At 27.5% G+C, this 21,188-nt stretch overlaps 5 protein-coding genes across 5 annotated transcripts; 3 read left to right on the top strand and 2 right to left on the bottom strand.

Moving 5' to 3' along the window:
- Window positions 1-549: 549 nt before the first annotated feature.
- On the top strand, window positions 550-2,360 carry LOC103579609 (ADP-ribosylation factor-like protein 6-interacting protein 1; the record flags this gene model as incomplete). Its single annotated transcript, XM_008561048.3, has 4 exons — window positions 550-656; window positions 1,228-1,465; window positions 1,641-1,725; window positions 1,797-2,360. Coding segments are annotated over 4 exons (537 nt in total), but the record flags the coding sequence as incomplete, so codon positions are not given.
- A 461-nt stretch (window positions 2,361-2,821) lies between these two features.
- On the bottom strand, window positions 2,822-5,240 carry LOC103579607 (uncharacterized). Its single transcript, XM_008561047.2, has 6 exons — window positions 5,070-5,240; window positions 4,105-4,260; window positions 3,863-4,027; window positions 3,458-3,723; window positions 3,159-3,383; window positions 2,822-3,081 (listed from the first exon to the last, which is right to left on the bottom strand). The coding sequence occupies exons 1-6, from the start codon at window positions 5,097-5,099 to the stop codon at window positions 2,853-2,855; spliced, it is 1,071 nt and encodes a 356-aa protein (XP_008559269.1). The 5' UTR covers window positions 5,100-5,240; the 3' UTR covers window positions 2,822-2,852.
- A 141-nt stretch (window positions 5,241-5,381) lies between these two features.
- On the top strand, window positions 5,382-6,971 carry LOC103580221 (mitochondrial inner membrane protease ATP23 homolog). The gene is made up of 3 exons (XM_014441019.2): window positions 5,382-5,715; window positions 6,280-6,325; window positions 6,407-6,971. Exons 1-3 carry the CDS (start codon window positions 5,499-5,501, stop codon window positions 6,906-6,908), a joined length of 765 nt encoding a protein of 254 aa, XP_014296505.1. The 5' UTR covers window positions 5,382-5,498; the 3' UTR covers window positions 6,909-6,971.
- Window positions 6,972-7,687: 716 nt separating this feature from the next.
- Window positions 7,688-13,955, top strand: LOC103579730 (uncharacterized). Its single transcript, XM_053737037.1, has 14 exons — window positions 7,688-7,824; window positions 7,931-8,073; window positions 8,622-8,798; window positions 8,887-9,204; window positions 9,293-9,437; window positions 9,578-9,975; window positions 10,047-10,161; window positions 10,293-10,553; window positions 10,906-11,056; window positions 11,120-11,320; window positions 11,391-11,533; window positions 12,054-12,263; window positions 12,346-12,726; window positions 13,938-13,955. Exons 1-14 carry the CDS (start codon window positions 7,774-7,776, stop codon window positions 13,953-13,955), a joined length of 2,712 nt encoding a protein of 903 aa, XP_053593012.1. The 5' UTR covers window positions 7,688-7,773.
- Window positions 13,956-14,973: 1,018 nt separating this feature from the next.
- LOC103579729 (uncharacterized) lies at window positions 14,974-16,860 on the bottom strand. The gene is made up of 3 exons (XM_008561231.2): window positions 16,735-16,860; window positions 15,370-15,519; window positions 14,974-15,263 (listed from the first exon to the last, which is right to left on the bottom strand). The coding sequence occupies exons 1-3, from the start codon at window positions 16,858-16,860 to the stop codon at window positions 15,183-15,185; spliced, it is 357 nt and encodes a 118-aa protein (XP_008559453.1). The 3' UTR covers window positions 14,974-15,182.
- Between the last annotated feature and the right edge of the window lie 4,328 nt (window positions 16,861-21,188).

Raw genomic sequence — 21,188 nt, 5'->3', positions numbered from 1 at the left:
ATTGTATCAGTCACCGGTTTATTTATAATTGACACATAAATTTTGGGAATAAAAAATTCAAAATGCTGGACTCTGACAAGGTAATTTTTTATGTAATTTAAAAATAAAGTTGTGGCACTCAAGTTAGCGGAGGTTTAAATTTTGGTTTTTTTTTAGAAACGATATATTTGGAATCAAAAAGAGCATTTAAAAAAATTGCATTGTAGTTTTTTTAAATTTCTACATCTGCTTATTTTGATTTTGATTTTTTTGGGATTTATTTGAAAGGTGAATGTAGCAGACGTCAAAGAAATTTAAAATTATAAATAGAGTTAATAATTTTTAAAATGCACTGATTAATTTTTAAATATTTAAATTTAATTTTATTAATTATTTAATCTATTTAATAACTTGGAATTTCTCTGATGTCTGCTGTATTCACACTCAAATTTGTTGGAAAAAATTGGAACATTGTTAAGTGTCTGATAATTAAAGAATCATTCAAAAATTATTTATAGTTATGATTAATGTAATTAATTTTTAGGATAAGTGTATGAAGCAGCTTAAAAAAAAATGGAATGTTGGAGAGAAATTATTTTGCCATTAAATTCTATTCTTCTATGGGAAAAATCTTGGTATCCTGGTCTTATTTTTGGTGCTACATCATTAATATTTTTGTAAGCTGATTAATATTGTGGTTAATTATTAATACATTGAAAAAAAAATAACTTGTAAAAATAATATTTTCTCAAGTGTCAATGAAAATTTTTATTATTATTAATTTTATATACAAGGGGAAACGTCACCGGACTTTTTTCTCACTCAGAAAAATCTTCTACAGTTTTACTCGTGGAGTAAATTAGAATTTTAAAACAATTTTTCTCGGAGACGAATGAGAATTTTTGAAAATATGAAATTTTTAATCCGCTGTTAAAACGCTAAAGACTTTCTATTTTTTTCCAGTTTTTGTCTGTGAATTAAATTAAATTGAAAATCGGTTGACGTTGCCTCTTAAGTTAAAGAATAATTTTCTTGACAGAAGAAAACCGAAATTTATTCACAAAATTCCAAAAAAAAAAAAAATCTTAAAAACGGTTGACCCTACGGAAAAACCCCACTGTTTTTAATCTCAGGAAGCTCATTACTTTTAAATTTTTTAGCTCTGAGCTAATATTTCTGAAAGTTATTTATTCTCTAAGTGTACTTTGATTTTATTGATAATAATTTTATTTAAATTTTGATTTATAGTATGATTTGGATGATGGAACCCGCGTTCTTGACGATAGTATCAATGACTTTATTATTACTGGCTCTGGCTGACTACTTGGTGCCGATTGTTGCCTCGACTTTTATTTCTTCTAGTGCTTGGAATGGACAGAAAGAACGTAAATTAGATGAAATTTGTCAAAGTGTCAGCGAAATTTTATTACAAGCCCAAGCTATTTGGAAATTTATACTTAATGCTCGTAGCAATCGTCCGAATTTCGTAAGTTTATTTTTATTTTTAATCAACACCAAATATTTTCAGTTGAAAAAAATTCTATGCCCTTGTGGTTTTAAACTCAGGGCCTAAAGCCAGTGATCAGTGATCACTAATCAAGTAAACTGTAATATGAACACCCAGTTTTTTATATAAAAATAATTTGTTTATATTTATTTAGTACTATGGATCAATAACTTTATGCCTGAGTCTCTTGGCATGGATAGGAAATGTCGTAAATAATTTACTACTCATTTATTTAACACGTAAGTTGAAATTCAAATAAATAGAATAAAATAATATTTAAATTATTAATGTACTCTATTGATTTAAACAGTGATGGTAGTTTTACTATTGCCAGGACTTCGACACAAAGGACGAGCCCAGTCAACTTTTAAATCACTGTACAATCAACTGATGAATCGCAATATTAAGCAAGCGTAATTAATCACTATTAATTACAAACTTTATAAATTTTTTTTGCCTCAAACGCTTTTGAAAATATTATTTTATAATTAATAATTATTACGTAGACTTACGTAATGTTACTTAAGTACTTAAAGCTTTAGTCATTATAATAATAATAGTATATACTTAATCATGTATTTTTGGTTACATGTCTAAATATCAGTCATAATATCACACGCCAAAATATCATATGATAAATTATCGCTTCCGCAAATATCGCAATGTTTAAATATCATGAAAAAATATCACATTTATTAAAATAAAATATACTAGCCATTAAATATCTGTATGTACACGATTTTTTTACGCATGATATTCTGATTAAACGTTACATATTTTTTTATATGATATTTAGGCATTGATATTTTTTTGTGTGATATGAGTGATATTTAATCCTGACACCGTAATTTATATTCTATAAATATTCAGTCATTTAAAATTTATCGATTACTAAATTTTTTTGATCTTTTTATTGTCTAGCACTCATTCATTAAATATAATGTATCGATACTATTTTAAATATTAAAATATATATTTTAGACTATTTGACTTTGTAATCAAAATAAAAAAAGAAAAAAAAAATTTAATAATAATTAATGACGTAAGGCAATCAGGAATTACTTTAAGTCATAATCTATCAGACTGAAACATCCTTGCCCAGCAAGACAATTATCTCAATTATCTACTTATTAAAGTTTATATTTTTATCTTTTATTAATATCAGTTGATATTTTAAATATAATAATCAACTTGCATTAAATAAATATCGATATTTATTTATTAATTAATTATTAAACTGACGTTTTAAAAAGTATACCCTTTATACTTTAAGTATAATAATAATCAAGTATTTAATAACAAATGATTATTTGTAATAAATATATTTATTAATATGGTAATAAATTTAAATAACCCATTAATGTAATTAATCATTTCTATTATTCGACATGGTACCGATTGTTTTCCGATGATAAGACCCCAGATTATTTAATAAATATATGTCTTCACCGTCAGAGCTCACTTCGGAATCTATAATATATTCAATTTCCGTCTTTTTTGATATATCTTCATTATATAATTCCGTTTCTGATTTATCACTCACACTTGACAGTTCGTTTTCACTTAATTCCCACACTGGCTCTAATCGCCTTGATCTATTATCAATTATTAATTTTTAAATATTAAAAATGTCAATTACTAAACATTTACTGTAAGTAAAAAAAATATTTACGTTTTATGTTTTATTGGTTTCCGTTCAACTTTGATATCTTTAGGTTTATGACTCGATTCAAACTCAGCAGACTCGATAGTGCAGCGCTTACTTCTATCAAACTTTTTATTCTTTGAATTGCTGTAATCATGTTTCACAATTGGAGATAAAGAGCTTGATATTTTTTCTATACTCAGTTGCTCTTTTATTTCATTTAATTCTGATGCCAGTCGAATTATTTCCGAACTAAAAAAAAAAGTAACTTATTATTTATTTTAAATAATTAATTAATTAATTTTTTTGCTAAGAAATTTTTATACTCTCGTGCATGAATTATTTTTCTGTCGATATCTTGTTGTTCCTTGAGATTATTAATAGTGTCGACAAGTTTTTCAACGTCAGCACGAGTTGTAAACAGCGAATTTAAATAATCTTTGGTACTTTCTAAGTTATATAAATTTTCAGCAAACGTACGATAGACATTTTTTGATATTGTATTTGAATCTGATAAACTTTCTAGTTTTTTTACTCCAGGTAGATCATGATTCAATGAATGGGATGATTTTCGTAAAGGTTTTCTATAAGTCTAGTAAAAATTTAATTATTTTAATTGTAGTTATAATTAGCAATAGACCCAATATTCGATCAAGGTCTGATAGAGGAATCGTGACATCATATATTAGTATAATTTTTATACAAGTAAATGTAAAATGTATGATAATTACTTTATCAGTTTGTCCGTAAAGAAGCATCCTTTTGATATCATATTCACGTTTTTGATCTTCAATGTCACGCTTCAATATCAGTTCTTTCAGATCATCATTTTCTTTTTTCAATTTCTGAATAGCATTTGATGTTTTTTCGTAAATAATTCTTCTATTGTCAAAACTCTTAATTAAAAAACAAATTATTACAGTTAAATTACACTATAAATTAGGTATTTAATCAATACATCATAAACGAATACCTGTTCTCTATTTTTAATAAAAAAATAATCAATATACTTGTCTTTTTTTCTTATTTCATTTTCCAATCTACGAATTTTAACTTTAAGCAGATGATTTTCATCCAATGTTATCGTTAATTGTCGTTTTAAATTTATTATTTCGTTTTGTAAATCGACCTAAAAAAAATTATTGTCATATAAAATAACACTCATTACCCGCTCACTTTTAATTGACGTGAGCTTAAACCACTCAATATGAATTAAAGTTTAAAAAATTTTAATTTTATCAGGTAAATCAGGTAAAACGTATACTATAACAGTGTGATAAAAGTATCTTGTTATACATTTATAAATTAATCATGTCATTGCGTACTTTACTAATTAGTTTATTTAAATTTTTCAGGTGTTCAAAAGTAGCCAAAAATGGTGCCTCTATTCTCTAACAATAATTTGAAAATTCAACAAATTTAAACTAAAGATTAAATGTCTCCCGGGTAAAAAAAATTATATATAATTATATGCAATTCATATCTAATTATATACAAATATATATAATGGTTTCGTATACATAATTGTATGTAATTATACATAATTACATACAATTTTATATAATTATGTCATTAATATAAAATACAAAGTACTTCTAAAATACAAAATACAAAATACTTCTAAAAGGCAAAAATCTCTTTAATTTCTTTTTAAACCATAGAAACTGTTTGAAATTCAAATATGTGATTATGTATAATTATATGTAATTATATTGTGCAATTTTTCAGATATAATTATATATAATTTTTTTTTACCCGATTTGAATAAAAAAATGCCCGCTTCTGCGCAAATTTAAAATTATTCATTTAATTTAAATTTATGATAAATTATAAATTATTTTGATAGTCATATTCTTATATATTTATAATACATCATATTTTTATATTCATAATTAATAATAAAAATGTAAAATATTTAAAAATAAAAATAAAATTTACTTGATTTTGTCCAAATTTTACTCTGGGCATATTTAATATAATTTTTTAGTATAAAATTTATATTAAATTTAATAATCTTCATAATTTAATTTATAAATAATCTAAATACCAAAATATATTTATAAAATAAATCCATGTAAATGAAAAATAATTTTGTGTCCTCAAAACAATAAATTTTTACAAAAATATTTAGGGTTAGCTTTTGAATTTTAATTAAAAATTGACATTTCGCGCCCTGTATCTCTATATCTACTACCGATACGCATGAATTTCGAGGATTTCATCATCAACTTCGTGAGTTAACCTAAAAAAAAAATATTTGCCGGTTATTCATTTATTTTATAATTGATAAAAAAAAAAATAATATTAATAAATAAAATTGCTGCGAATGAAAAGTATTGTTGTTAAAAATTAATAAGTGTATAGATAATGTCTGAAAATGATAAAAATGAAGAGAAACCTTATACACCACCTCCAAGAAAAACAATTCCTGATGAGCATGGGGAACTTTGGGGACATGATCTCTATCCTGAGAGACGAAAGTTAAAAACTAGAAGTATAACAAATACATTATTGATGAAAGAGGGGAAGGAAGATATTGAGAGATATCATTGCGAAAAACTTGTATATAAATGTATAAAACAAAGTATGTGTAATTTATATTTATTTAGTTGCATGAAATTATTTTATCGTTTCCTGATAAAAAACTCCAAGTTAATCTAGTGATACTGAAATTAGCTGTCTAATAATTTTTGAATTTTTTAAAAAATGCACCTACAGTTTTTGAAATTTTCTACATGTGCATATTTTTAGTTTTTTTTTTTTTTTTTTTTTTTTTTTGTAATTTATTTGTTAAAAAAAAATCTTAAAATTATTAATTGTCTGCTGACCTCAAGACTATCAGTAATATTTTATTCTGATGATTTAAAATTATCATTTATAAAAAAAATAATGACCACATTTACTGAAATTTTATGAGTATGAATGTAGCAGACATCAGAAAATTTTTAAATTTTAAATTAATAAATTAATAAATTTAAATAATGAATCTTTAAAAAATGTGCGCGCGAATTTTTCAATTATCTAAATATGCATTTTTGAATTTTTATTCTACTCACATTCAAAAATAAAAAAATTTCCAATTGTCAGTTATATTCACACTCACAGGTCGCAATTTAATTATTTAAAATAATTATTATTATTTTTTTAGATCCACTTGTTAAATTAATGGTAGCAGCATTAAAAAGTTCTGGATGGTTGGTATTAATTTAAAAATAAATTATATATTATTTAAATGAACACTTAAATTCTAACCTATAATTATTTATTAATTACAGTCCAATTGATTTACGCAGACATTTATCGTGTGAAGATTGCGATCCTTCAGTAACTGGAGGCTACGATCCCGAATTAAATCAAGTTGTTATTTGTCAAAATAATGCACGAATTGAAGGAATTATCGGAAGTGTTTTAACACATGAGATGATTCACATGTTCGATTACTGTCGTAATAATTTAGATTTCAAAAACCTCGATCACTTGGCATGTACAGAAGTGCGTGCTGCTAATTTAACTTATTGTAGTTTTATGAGTTCATGGATTGATGGAGACGCAGCGCCCTGGGATATGAAGCAGAAACATCAAGAGTGTGTCAAAAGACGAGCGATGCTTTCAGTATTAGCTGCCAGAGGTGTTACCATTGAAGAAGCTACCGCTGCTGTTGAAAGGGTCTTCAACAAGTGCTACAATGATATGGAACCTATTGGTAGAAGAATAAAACGTGGAACTGATGACATGGACAAAGCTTTGTATGAAGCACCATTATTTGGATACGATTAATGATTTAAATGAATTTATTGTAGTGTACAAATGTTTCAAAGAAATAATAAAATTTATAATCATAAATAATTGTTAGCTTATATACATATTTATTTTTTTTTCATATTTTATTTAGTTTATACATGAAATTACTGATAGTCATCAAAGCAAAAATTTGAATAAATATTTATTTAGTTTTTTTAATTAAATTTTTTTAATATTGTAATATATAATTTATTAATTGATATTAATTAATTATAAACAAAATATACTAGTATTTAATAACTTCATAAATTATGTGCATATTTTATAATTTTATAATCATTTTAATTTAGCGCCAGTTTTTCAAACTGCTTTTATATTTAATCTTGGTTCAAATTATTGTTGCTAATATATATGTATATATTTATATATTATTAATGGATATATACTATATATATATACTAGTGATATTTATTTGAACCAAGTTTGAAAAACTTACCCTTAATCTTTGAAATTTATATTTTTCAAATTAATTTCTACTGAATTTCTAAATATTGCAATTAAAAACGAATCACTAATTACTAATTAATTCATTAATTAAAATTAATAAAAGTTATATTTAAAATTAATATATATTATTTTTATTTTATTATCACATTGATTTTTAAATTTAAAAAGTTATGATTTCAAAGAATTTAATTTTCCCGCTAATTTTTCAAATTCAAATATAAATTCAACACCAGCGCCCTCAACAAAAAACAAGTGACAAGCACAAAGACAAAGCACTCGCAAGTCGCACTTTATAAGTGATCCCCATAACGGCTTCATTTTGATAATTGAAGAAACCGTTAACAATTACAACGTAATTAATTCGTTCAAATAATTCATGTAATAATTAAATAAAATGATTGAAGAAATTCGTAAAAAATTGCTATTAACGAATCAATCAAAGAAGGTAGAGTATTTTTACACAATCCCGATCCAGTATCAGTTCTCTGATCGGGTGCTAGTTCTTGGGTCTTACTTTATTAATAATTTACAACTTTTTTGAATTTAACCAGGTTGCAGTAATTAATCAACTCATTAAAAAAATCAATTCACTTGATGGAGAAACCCGAGCCTTATCTATTGTAAATATAATATCAGCTGACATCGCTATCATCTTAACATATAATTTGGCTCAGAACAATGAAAATCTTCAACGGTAAGTAAAACTGAACGTTAATATCCATCCAAGGGGGGAAAGTAGGACATTTTAACCCGCGCATATAATCATCTACAGCAAACGCGGATTAGGCCACCCTACCTTCTGTGTTGTGTTTTCCCATCTTTTCATCAGATTTCCACTTAAAAGTTTAAATTTCCTCCATTATTTAAGAGAAAATCGGCATGATGCTGAAGTTTACCAAAGTATAATAGTTTTTGAATTTTAGTAAAAACGATAAATTGTAAAAAAAAATATTTGAAAAAATTGCACCTGTAGTTTTTTAATTTTTCTACAAGTGCATAGTTTTTTTATTTTTTAAATTAAACTATTGAAAAAAAAAAATTCGAAAATTGTTGATTGTCTGCCAACTTAAGAGCCATCGGCACGTAAATTAATTTATTTAATTAGATTTCTTATAATGGAAGAATGTCACTTTCTTTTCGCTAAACTGGACAGCATTTTGAACTTTCTTCGCCGTGATGAAAAATAATTTGGAAAAATTCTGTTTCTTATAAAAAAATAAAACTTTTTTGTTACTTGTGTAGATCTATATTAGTATGCTGGGAAATGTTATCAGAACATGAATATTTTTATAAAAACAATGTAGCGACTTCTGTTATTATGAAAATAATAGAAACTGGATCATTTCTCGCCAGAAATGCAATAACAGAGCAGCCTATTTTGAAAATAATGGCTCATACTCTTTCTTTGATATTTTATAGGTAATTTTAAACTGCAAATTTATTTATTTATTATTTTTTTTTTTTTTGCAAGTGAATTAAATTAAATATTCAGTTAATTTTTTATCAGGGCTCAGAAATTCAAATTTCCTTTGAGAATTATTGAGTACATCGATCAGTTATTTATATTTATCGACAGTTTAAATATTAAAGCTCTAGTTTCTGATGCTGCTAAGATTGTTAGCGTCGGGAATCTTTTTTTTACTATTCTCAGTGGTGTCGATTTTGCTACAATTAGTCTAGACAGATTACTGATGATCCAGACATTTTATAAAGATATTTTAAATGTGATTTCGAAAATTATTAAGTTAGAGAAAAATAACAAAGCCAAAGAATCATTCAACTTTCTTTTTAAAACTGCTGTCAATATTTGCTGCACAGGAATTAAGTCAGTATTTGAAATAAATTTATTATTTAAATATAAACTTATAATTGAATGCTATAAAATTAATTGTAATTAACATTTTTGTTATTAGTGTTACTAATGAAGATACAGGATCACTAAGTAGTGACTCGGAAGACTCGTGTGCAAGTAATTGTCATGAAAGATTGGAAATATTTAAAAGTATTTTAGATATTACGTGCAAAACGATGTTGCAAATTGTCATCCCTAATTTCAAAGTAATATTTTCAAATTTAATTATTAATTTAAAGAGATGAAGGGGTCAGAAGGGAGGGGGTACTCCCAAAATTTTATGAAAGTATTTCCTCAAGCCCCCCCCCCCGTCCCCTCATTAACAAAAACTAATTTTCTTCAACAGGAAATAGATGAATCCAGCGATGAATTTGAAGATTTTTTAAAACCTTTTGTTACATCTTTGACTGTATTGTATCAGGAAAAAAAAAATACAGACCGTGTTAAAAAATTTTCATTGGATTTGTCAATCCAAGGATACTTGAAATATTTTCTTGAGAAAATAAAAAATCAATCGTTGATTGATAGCAGAAATTCAATTTGTAAATGTCTTGCTTACATTTTGACGGATCTTGCAAACAATAATTTGTCAATGGATCAGTGGCAAGATGGCCCACGAGCATTCTGTAAATTTATTTTTAATGGACTCATATCTTACGCGGAATCTGGGAAATTGACAAGCGATTCAGCGTGCGCTGATGCTGTTCTTTTTTGCATTTACTTTCATTACCATGCGACTGCAGAGTAAAATTTTTTTTATTTTAATAATTTTTCATTTTTTTCTCTATTTTTATTACAAGACTGATTTTTTTCAGCTCACAAATGATTGAAGTCATCAGCCGGATACCATTGACACAAAAAATTTTAAAACTATCGGTTGAAAATTTACCACAAGTGCCTACAGTACAAATTATTTGGTTTCTTATTTCTGTTAGTATTTAAAATTTTATACTTTAATTTAAAATGAAATTGATTCAGTCAATTTATTTGAAAAAACAGTCAGGAAATAGATTTTTTCACTTTATTATAATATTTTTTTACAGTTAATATCTTTTTTTTAGGTATGGATGCTGGAAAGGAAGACGGGAGATTCAGATAAATGTTTACCGGATGCTTTAGCTCATCTTATTGAAATCCTCGAAAAAGTAGGAGTAGAAAAATGCTACATATGTTATCCGGCTTTGGTTGTCACTGTGCTTCAGAATTCAATATTTCCACGAGAAATTCAGCATCAAGTTGTTAAATTATGGCTGAAAACTGACGGTGACGTACATGCGTTAGTCGATGCAAGTCACAGGCACGTCGTCGTTGGTTCTCTCATCGTAAGATCTTTTTTTTATGTCTTATTCGACTTTTTTTTATTCAATATCAAATTGTTATTTCGATAAATAAAAACATTTCTATGGTAGTAAAATTTATTTAATATCTAAAAATTCGATTTGGTTGCTGTCAAATTAGATTTGTCAATTTGATATTGAATAAATATATAGAATTTGATTAAACCAAAAATTATTATTGAAAGCTAATGTTTATTTTTCAAAACTACAATTTTGTTTTTTATTTTTAAACTTAATCGACACCTATAAATTTTCCTTGAAATTTAAAACAAATTTTTGAATAAAAAATCAATCGAATAATCTATAAATATTTTTAAGCAATTTTATTTTTTTACAGAATGCTTTAAAAACTGGAACCAAAGATGTAGTAGAGCGAGCTTGCAAAGATTTAATTAAAATCGCAAAAGATAATAATCCCAACTATGATTTTATGCAAATTGTGTGGCAGGAAGTCCCTCATGTTTTAATTACTTATAAAAAAGAAAATGGTATTAAAATAATTTTTAAAAATCCTTATTTATATTTTTCTCTTATAAACTTTTCATTTTCAGAGCATAATCTCGAAGGATTTTTAAACCTGGCAAATAAATTATCGACTGATAAATTTCCTGTTGATCTTGCGATCCAATGCGTTGGAAGTTTCATCAAAATTTTTAGCAGCGATGCGGAAGTTAATTTAAACATTAAGAATTTGTTGATTACATTAACAAATAAAATGTTTTTGGTCGCTTCAGCTGCAAACGACAGCAGAGGTAACGTTTAATTATTTTTATTTTTTCAAATTTTTACTTCAAGTATTACTTTATATGTAAAATGTTTTAGTTGTTCCGTCTAATATTACGGATAGAGATATTTTGAATAAGATTCGTAACCAAGCATTCCAGAATCCGAATGATGATTTATCAGCAGCTTGTTTCAAATGTTTAGCCAATATCTTCGCTAATCTTATTCAGTTTTCTATGAAGGTAAATATTATTTGAATTAGTAACAAAAAATTAAATTTTTGAATTTAAATTGTTGGTATTCGGAATAATTGCAGTAAATTACGTCATTTTACGGTGAACGTACGCCCTCTTACGGCAAAACTACGGCGATTTTGCGGCAAACCTGCGGTCTTTTATCGTAAAATTGCAGCAAGCCTGTGATATTTTACCGTAAAGTGAAGTATCGCACAGTAATTTACGGTAAATTGCCACATTTTTACCGGAAATCGACGGAAATGATGGCAAATTTAAAATTGCGAGAATTTATCGTAATTCCGATTCGCCAGAACTCTGACTAAAAAATGGTCACAGCTACCCCTGGTTTAAAAATTTTTGTCATCTTTATTAATTAGCTATAGCATGAGTTTTTTAAAATTAAAACCAAATTTATTTTTCTATCCGAGTCAATTTTTTTTTTAAATTTAAAATAAAGTTGAAAGTGTCAGCAACTAAGACAGTGTCAATACCTGGGCCCTTTACCTTAAATAGAAATTTTTTTTAGCCACCACAGCCTTTATCAGTAACGTCGACCGAGCTTATAAATGCTCTATCGAAAGATACATTTGTCTCAATCGAGGTCATGATGTTTTTGAATATTATTTTTATGAGCCAAAAAAACTTCCGCGACTATGCGATTATTGATTTCTGCCAGGAAAATGTCGAAGAAGATTTATATGATATTTTCTACACAATGATACAAACTCACAACAATGTAATAAATCAATTATTCAATTACAATTTAATATTCAAATTTGTGCATTTAGTAATTAAAATTTTTTCGATAAATTTAACAGGCAGTTCCGGTTAAATGGAAATTTACTTTTAATTGTCTGACCAATTTTTTGATATTCATAAAATTAAATTATCCTACTGCGCTGTACAGTTGCTGTGATGACATCAACATTCATTTAACAGTCATCAGAACCATCGATAACAATTACGCGCAATCAGAATTTTTTAAATTTGTTAACTTATGGTTAGAGCACGGATTGCAATCCCACTCTTCGTTTGTCGACGGTACTTTTAAATTAAATCGTATGAAAATATATTCTCAAGATAATTTTGAGTTTGAAAGTACTTTTGAAAAAGCATTGAAGCAACTGAAGACGTTCATTGAAAAACTTGATACTTCTAACGATATCCCAGTGATTTTTCTTAAAATCCTTAAGCATAAAGTGAGTATTTGCAATTAATTAAATTTAATCTTCAATGGCCCCACTTCCGGTACGAATTATAGCGGTCATAAGAAATCTATAGGACTCCCGCGTCTTTTATGGGGTCAGTTAGTTCTTAAATAAGGCATTGGGATAACTCATCCAGCCGAGAGTCTTTTATTACTAAAAAAAATTTAATAAATCGATATTTTCATAATCGAACTCCATTAACTCGGAGTTATTTCTACGGAAGAGCAGAAATTTTTTGGAATTTCCTAGTTAACGGATTCTCTTTCTTCTTTAAAACGTAAACTATACGCATGCGCATTTACATCTACACCAAAAAAAAAATCGGGGTAAGTCCAGGCGGTGTAGGTGTTAAAATAACACCGTCGTCGGTGTAAATATTCTTTTACGGTGTTAAAAAAATTTCCCGGTGTTGCTTTGTGAATATGTTTACTTACTCGACTACTGCAAGACAATCTACGAGACAGGCTACTGCAGTTTAAAAATTCAAATCGGAGTAAAAGCGGATGGAAATAAAATCCAGATCACTCCGAAATTACTCCACTGAAAAAGAACTTCCTATTTACTTCGTATGCGGAGTAATTTTTTTTTCTAACTCCAGAACTCTGAGACAAGGAGTGAATTTAAATTTAAATCAAATCCGTAATTACTTTGAGTTCACTCCCGATTTTTTACACTGGAAAAATTTCTATAAAATACAGTATTAATTTTTATCATAAACTTTATAAGAGTTATAAAAAAATAATGACAAAAAAAAAACATTGGACAGAAATAGTTACAACTTTATCAACTTTTAATATTTTTAATTAAATCTCGTGGTAAACTATTGGAACAAAAATGCACTTTGACACAGCATCGATGCTGAAGTTTAATCCTCTAAACAGTATATTTATTTCAATAAATAAAGTGAAAAATTTTCCATTAGAAATTTAAAAGTTAAAAAAAAAAAAAAATGAGCGGTTGGTTTTTTTTAAATATTGAACTGTCAAAAAATTGAAAAAGTTTTTTTTTGTAGCGCTTACAATTTTTTTTACAACAAAAAGTATCAACTTTTGTTTAAAACTGAATACCCACGGATATTTTGAGTTAAAGATATATGACTTTATAGTTCGAAATTCCCTGGGGTTCAGACTCATGTGACCGCTAAGGATTGAAAATACAAAAAAAAATCAATTTTAAGTTAATAAATAAATTTTATTTTTCAGATTTCGCTATTCGTCTAAATCAACATCTGAGGTGTAAAAATGAGTGAGTAATTTATTGTTTTAATTATTTTATTTTTCAAAATTCATAATTACATTTAAATTGTTTTAATTTCAATGAATTTTTACTGATACCTAGTTACAGTAAATGCATTAGCTATGAAAAAGTGATTGTACAAACTTTATTAATGATAGTAATATCGCTTAATTATTATTATTATTATAAAAAAAATTATATTTTATTTGAAGAAGATTTGTAAAAAATTTAAGTTCATACGTCCTTAAACTCGCGTTGTTGAATATTATATTCGTTAATATTCTCGCGGATTATTGGATTATTCTTGAAACGGGATTAGTGCGTTTTATCTCGCGTATATTCTGGCTGTCTCGTTGACGCGTACATGCTGAGGATTTAATAGAAGAAGAGAAAGTACATATATTATATATATGTATGTAATAATAAATTTTAATAAATTGAGATAGAGACGTGTGGACGTGTGACAATGAGCCTGTAACTAGATGCTAGTTACTATAAAAGAGATATATATTTATATATACACAGAAAAAAAAATTTCTTGGCGCAAGAATTTTTTTCTCGTCTCAAAAAATTTTTTTTTCAATTCATAATACAAAAAATTTCTTAGGCAAGTAAAAGTTTTATGATACTGAAGTTAGCTGACGTCTCTAATAATCTTTGGATTTTTTTAAAAACGATAAATTATAAAAAAAAAAAATTTGAAAAAATTGCACCCATAGTTTACGTGATTTTCTACAAGTGCATATTTTTAGTTTTTTATTTTTGTAATTATTTGGTTTAATTACAAACTAAGGAAATTAGTAATTGTCTGTTAACTTCAAGATCATAAATTTTCTTGGTGAATAAAAATTTTTTGTGCCAAGAAATAATTATTTTCTATGTATGTCTTAAACTATTTATTTTTTCTGAGCGTTGTTACTATTCAATAATTAAATGTCAATAGACAAATTCAATAGTAATCTGCTCGATATTTGTTATCAAACTTTTATCGAAGATAAGTGAATAATTAATTACTTTGTGCGCATCGATAACAATAACAATAGTAGTATTTATTAATAACAATAGTAATAGTAATGAGTATAAGAAGAAAGTGCTGAGCTATATTAATTGGACCCTGATACTTCACTTAGTCTTCTTTACAGTAACAATCGACCCGACGTTCTCGTGGATCTTTGATTTTTAACGCGAGAATTTTTCTCGCTTCCCTCGGGCTATTTTTTTGGTCTCCCGTTTCGTTGCATAAAGCAGCCTTTAAATGAGTTCAATCTTACATCTATTTCGCCTTCTTCAAGCTTTAAAAATGAATTTTATATTAGGTTGTCATAAGTTTTAAACTATTTCATCTTAGATAGTTTAGTTTTTTTTAAAAGTTTGACAAATTTATTGGTGATAAAATACCTGATCAAAAAGATAAATTTCTCTGTAGCAAGAGGGTGACACACATTCTCGTATACATCGTGTTTTAGCGACGCTGCTTCGTGGTTGTGACAATGTCTTGCAAGCACCACTTTCTTCGCAAGCTTGTTCAAACTCACGGAACATCAGCTCCTAGACAACAATATAAACAAAGTAATAGAGTTTATCCTTATGAAGAGTACACATACATTGAATATAAATTATGCTAATTTTATCGTCGTTATCAAAACATGTGAAGACATGACTAAAATATATGTATCAAGTATTTTTTTTTATAAGAATAATTATGTAGTGCAAAAAATTTGCAAAGTGAACGTGGATTTGATCCCGTGAATACCAAACGGATGATTGCGTATTTATTTAATAGCCTTGGAGTCAAATTTACTCCGAAGAGGAGTTTATAATTTTTAAACTCCGGTTTGAAAACATAAACTCCCAAAGAAAGTTTATTTTAATATTAAAAGTCCGAAGCAGAGTGAGCGCGAATTAAATCCGGAGTTAAAACGGAGCGGATGACTGTATATATATTTAATGCCCTTGGAGTCAAATTTACTCCGAAGAGGAGTTGGTATTAATATTGAAACATCGGTTCTGCGTGAAATTAACTCCTAAGAACAGTTTATTTTTAAATTAAAACTCCGAATCGAATTTAATGAAGTTAAGTAAAATTCATAACTCCGAAATAATTCCGTTGGAAAAGACTCCTTATTTACTCCGTATTCGGAGTGATTTTTTTTGAAACTCCGGACATCCGAGTGACGAAGTGAATGCGGAGCGGATGACTGTATATTTATTTGCTCTCCTTCGAATAAGAGTTTATTTGAAAATTGAAACTCCGATTCATAGTGAAATTAACTTCTTAAAGAAGTTTATTTTGAAATTAAAACTCCGAATGACCAAGTAAATTCAAATTGAAATAAAATCAGTAATTACTCCGAATTCACTCCAGATTTTATACAGTGTATTAAAGTAAGCCGCTTAATAATTTTTGAACTTTTTTAGAAACGATAAATTATAAAAAAAAAATATTTTAAAAAAATTGCACCTATATCTTTTTTAATTTTCTACATGTGAATTTTTTTTTTTTTTTTTTTTTCTTTCAAATAATAATTTACTAATTAAATGCTGTCTGATAAATTAAATTAAACGTTCATTTTATAAAATTAAAATTAATTTATCTTTAATTAAGAATAAAAATAGTTTTATTACATGAATTTTAATGGTTTGCGGAGGTACTAAAATTTAAACACTCGCGCCAAGAATCCAACATGGCGAATTCGATAGCTGATTTAATTAGTAAATAATAATAAAAACGATAAAAGTTTTTAATTAAATTATGAAACTTACATTTTTGCTTGTCTCCTTGTAAGGATATTCAGGAAACGTGAATGTCTTTGTTGTGCAACCGGGATTCCCATTAAATGTCAGTAAAAGAAGGAAAAGATTGAGCGCGTGTGCCATCCACGTCGCCATTTTGGACTAACAGGGGATCAATATTGCACCCTCTGTACTGCCGACAATTCGCAACTTTATCATAACAATTATTTTTCCCCAATAATTTTTAGCCAAAAAAAAAAAAACAAAAAAACAAAAAAAAAATTAATTGTCATTTGAAAAACTTGTCCAGATATTTGATAATAAAAATATCAAATTTAAATTATTTACCCGCTAAATTTTCCCGCGTAACAAATAATTAGTAATAATAATTATTATCGAGTATTGATAATTGATTACAGTAATTAGCTTTAATTAATGTTATATAATTCCATGAGATGTTGACTGAATAATTGTTATTATTATGATAATAATTTGTGCGTGTAAATAATGATAAAATCTTATGGATTTTGATTCGACAACAGTCGCTGTTGTTGTTGCTGTTGTTGTTGGCACTGGTGTTGTTATTCTACAATCGCAAGCTTATATTTCGGTAATGCAAGTAGCACTAGAGTGGGTGAATATATACCCGCATTAGTTGAGTATCCATTTGACTAACACACGCAACTGGGCATAGAAATGTGAATTAGTAGCGTGCGTAGCCACAATTCGCGCACAGCCGAGTTCCGGAGCTGTGAAAATTACAGCAACGCATCATAAACAGAGAACAGAGGGCTTGATGAAAAGAGAGAGGGAGAAAGAGAGAATAGGGTGAAATGCTCGGACGACAAATCGATACACGTCACCACCCTCCCAACATATATTCCGTAGCCAAGATATTTACATAAAAGCAACTGATGCGAATACTACAGGACATTTATCGCTGCCAGTTTTGATTCAAGAGAATTTACGCCATACTCACCAATCGTCAGAGGCATCACTCATCATAAACACACCTGAATCCCTGTTATACTATTCTCGTAACATAAATACATACGTATATTTCCATGAATACGTAAATCTTCAATTTACTGATAATGTTTTCTCCTCCCTTATTTTATCACCGCGGTTTAAAATAATAACCAAATATTATTTCATCAGTAATAGCGTTTATATATATTTTTTAATGGAATGTTGATAAATATAAAATATCATGGGAAGGGCCGGTAGAAATGGATGGCTAAGGAAATCATTTTTGTGGATTCAAATAAAAATTTTTTTTTTTTTAAATTGTTGAAAGAAAATGTTGGCATAGGATTCCTCTAACATTTCTCTAGGATTCCTCTAGGATATCTCTAGAATTTCTCTAGGATTTTCAGAGAAGTCTTCTATAATAATTCGAACACATAAAAGTAAAGGAAAAAAATTTTTCTAAGATTTCTCTAGAATTTGTCTAGAATTTGTCTAGGATTTGTCTAGGATTTCTCTAGGATTCAGAGAAGTCTTCTATAATAACTCGAACACATAAAAGTAAAGGAAAAAAATTTTTCTAAGATTTCTCTAGAATTTGTCTAGGATTTGTCTAGAATTTGTCTAGGATTTCTCTAGGATTTGTCTAGGATTTCTCTAGGATTTGTCTAGGATTTCTCTAGGATTTGTCTAGGATTTCTCTAGGATGTCTCTAGGATTCAGAGAAGTCTTCTATAATAACTCGAACACATAAAAGTAAAGGAAAACTTTCTCTAGAGAAAACTTAGAAAAAATTTGTTTCTCTTCGGACCGGAGGTTCGATATTATAATAAACGGAGAAAATTTAACTCCGAGGAAATTAAATAAATAAACAATAATCTGCTCCATAGTTACTCCAGATTAAATCCACGTTCACTCCACATTTTTTTTACCGTCTGTCGTTTTATTTTTCATTTACTAAAAAAATTCATAATCCAATAATTAACTTTCATTTTATGGTTATTTGAAGATTAATAACCTTCCCACTGATAATAATAAATAATAATAAAACTTCATAGATATTTCATTAGATTTATTGATAATACAAAATTATAAGCCGTGTCAGTCACGCAATAGACCATAAATAAATAACTAACAAGATCATCAATTATTATTTCTCTGCTAAAATTACCATTCATTATTTATTTTTTAATCAATTAATGGTGTATTTGATTCTTCTAATTTTTTCAAGCTTGACTTTATAATTTATTCTAAATAAATATCAATAATAATTATTGTTTTGTGTGACGATAATTATGACAACGCCTCGGGGATGTGTTTTAGTTCAATAAATAATTATTAACCGTAATTGCGATATTAAATTGCATTTGTAAATATTATTACTGTTGTTAACCTTCTGGGTATCATGGGAAAACGGCTAAATGAACTGTCTATTGACGTCGAATGGATACGCTGAGGTCAGAGGACATAATATTGCTCGTGGCTATGTACGTAATATTTTTTGTAATACCGAAGGAGTGAGTTTTGTGGGGCTTTTCACATTTAATTGCTATCCAATTTGCCTGGAAAATGGAGGAAAAAATAAAAAAGTAGATAACAATAATAAACTGGAGAGATAACGAATCATTATTTTTGTGTTTTTGTTTTTGTATAAAAACAGAGGAAGATTGAAGCGGATCAAGTTCATATATTATGAGCAACTCCATTGAATTTATTTTTTATTTCCCCAGAACAAAGGGAAACAAATATATATAGATATATATATGTAGATATGTATATGTAGAGGAACGATATGTGTATAGAGGGTGGAACTTATGCGGGTATGAGCATGCGACATAGAAAGAACGAGAGAATGGAAAGCCACTTTTAAAATTTAACGAGATCCTTAAACCTCATTCATTCACGATCGTCAAAAGGCTTCAGGGTGGATGAGAAAGAAAGATTGTGGGTATAGATGGACGAAAAGGGTGGGAAAATAAATATGAGATAAGAGAAATACATACAGAAAAATATAAAATCTCATATTTGATTTTGTATAGAGAAAAAAGATTTCTTGGTGCAAGATAGACATTTTATTAATTACTACTAATACACTAAAAAATTTTTGGGGTTAACGAGGTTTAAATCTGAAGGGTATGTGAGGGGTGACTATTTATGTTGACGTTTTTATTTCAGTCAATTTTTAACTTAATACTTTTAAGCAGGTGATTCTGTGCAATTTTCAGATAGCAATAGTAAGAAAAAATATTTGAGTGACATAGACAAAAATATATACAAGATGTATATACTAGATATGGAATTTATTTGTAGATAAAAAAACAATTTTTAAATTACTTATTTTTTGCAGAAATTGAGGATTTTCTAAAATAAAGAGACAATTTGTTAGTTAGAACGTCAATTTATTCAATTCTCTCGGAGTAAAGTTCGCTTTCAAAGAGAAGTTTTTTTAAATATTGAAATTCTGTTTCAGAGTGAAATTCAATCCTAAAAGGAGATTATTTTGATATCAAAACTATGAATCGGAGTATAGGCGGATTTTAAAAAAATTAAAGTCACTGCTGAATAAACAAACTCCTCATTTACTCCGTATGTGGAATTTTTTTTTTAAACTCTGGAATTCTGAGTGACGGAGTGAATTCGGGTTGAAAATTCACTTTGAATATACTTCTATTTTTTTAGGGTAAGGGTGGAGTAAAATTTAATTGTTTAATTAAAAAAAAATAATGGTATTATTTGTAAGATAAATATATTAATTGGCAATAATAGTAATAATAATAATAATTAATGATTACACAATTTAATTAAATGTGATGTGATCTAAAATGTTTTGTTGGCTGATGATCATTGAGTAAACTTGTAGTTGCGTACATGTGAATGAAGTAAACATCCCGTGGTCCAATTATCAGATGAAAATTATTGGAAAATGGTTGTGAGTTTATATCTATAATTCTGTGTGTGTGAAACCAATTCTAACGAAGCCAATAGCAGGTACAGTTTGTAAACTAATTAGACAAGTTTTGCTTGAGCTTCGGTATAGTACTAAAGTAGGAGCGTTGAATTGCGATATAGAAATGCCCTTGCATATCCGCAATTAAATCTACTGTGTCCACGAGTGCTCTTTGATCAACACCACCGAGTCTCGTTTAACAATTAATTAACTACCCAATTAATATAAACTCTCTTCCATATCTTATTTTTTTTTTCATTACTGATAAGGTCGTAAAAGAAAAAAAAATGTCATCTGACAGCCAGAATAGAGAGTAAATTTTTCTAAAAACGTTTTAAAAATTTTGAGTTCCCGTAGTAGTAATAAAATTATCACTCATTAGAACCATATTTAGTATATATAATAGACGAAAAGTTTGATTTTGATCTAAAGGTGACCGGAACTAGACCAAAAACGATTGAAAACAAGTCGTAAAATTTTAATTTGATTTAAAATAGACTAAACTTTTCAGCTCAGTTAATATTCTTCACTGTTCAAATTTTCAAAGCTATCAAACTATTGGAAGAAATAC

Source organism: Microplitis demolitor, chromosome 2 (assembly GCF_026212275.2).
Source record: "Microplitis demolitor isolate Queensland-Clemson2020A chromosome 2, iyMicDemo2.1a, whole genome shotgun sequence".
NCBI lineage: Eukaryota > Metazoa > Arthropoda > Insecta > Hymenoptera > Braconidae > Microplitis > Microplitis demolitor.
The sequence above is the reverse complement of the archived record's forward strand: the minus strand, read 5'-3'. Positions and strand labels throughout refer to the sequence as shown.

Bases quoted from the DNA above. Each gene is read 5' to 3' on its own strand.
- LOC103579607 (XM_008561047.2), bottom strand. From the start codon at position 5,099: ATGCCCAGAGTAAAATTTGGACAAAATCAA. The intron at 3,724-3,862 runs GTAATTATCATA...AATTTTTACTAG, and splicing joins TTTACGGACAAACTGATAAA to ACTTATAGAAAACCTTTACG. The intron at 3,082-3,158 runs GTAAATATTTTT...AATTGATAATAG, and splicing joins AAACCAATAAAACATAAAAC to ATCAAGGCGATTAGAGCCAG.
- LOC103580221 (XM_014441019.2), top strand. From the start codon at position 5,499: ATGTCTGAAAATGATAAAAATGAAGAGAAACCTTATACACCACCTCCA. The intron at 5,716-6,279 runs GTATGTGTAATT...TTATTTTTTTAG, and splicing joins ATATAAATGTATAAAACAAA to ATCCACTTGTTAAATTAATG. The intron at 6,326-6,406 runs GTTGGTATTAAT...TATTAATTACAG, and splicing joins GCATTAAAAAGTTCTGGATG to TCCAATTGATTTACGCAGAC.
- LOC103579730 (XM_053737037.1), top strand. From the start codon at position 7,774: ATGATTGAAGAAATTCGTAAAAAATTGCTATTAACGAATCAATCAAAG. The intron at 10,162-10,292 runs GTTAGTATTTAA...TCTTTTTTTTAG, and splicing joins TTATTTGGTTTCTTATTTCT to GTATGGATGCTGGAAAGGAA. The intron at 11,057-11,119 runs GTATTAAAATAA...TTTCATTTTCAG, and splicing joins TACTTATAAAAAAGAAAATG to AGCATAATCTCGAAGGATTT.
- LOC103579729 (XM_008561231.2), bottom strand. From the start codon at position 16,860: ATGGCGACGTGGATGGCACACGCGCTCAATCTTTTCCTTCTTTTACTG. The intron at 15,520-16,734 runs GTAAGTTTCATA...ATTGTTGTCTAG, and splicing joins ACAAGGAGACAAGCAAAAAT to GAGCTGATGTTCCGTGAGTT. The intron at 15,264-15,369 runs GTATTTTATCAC...TCATTTTTAAAG, and splicing joins AAATTTATCTTTTTGATCAG to CTTGAAGAAGGCGAAATAGA.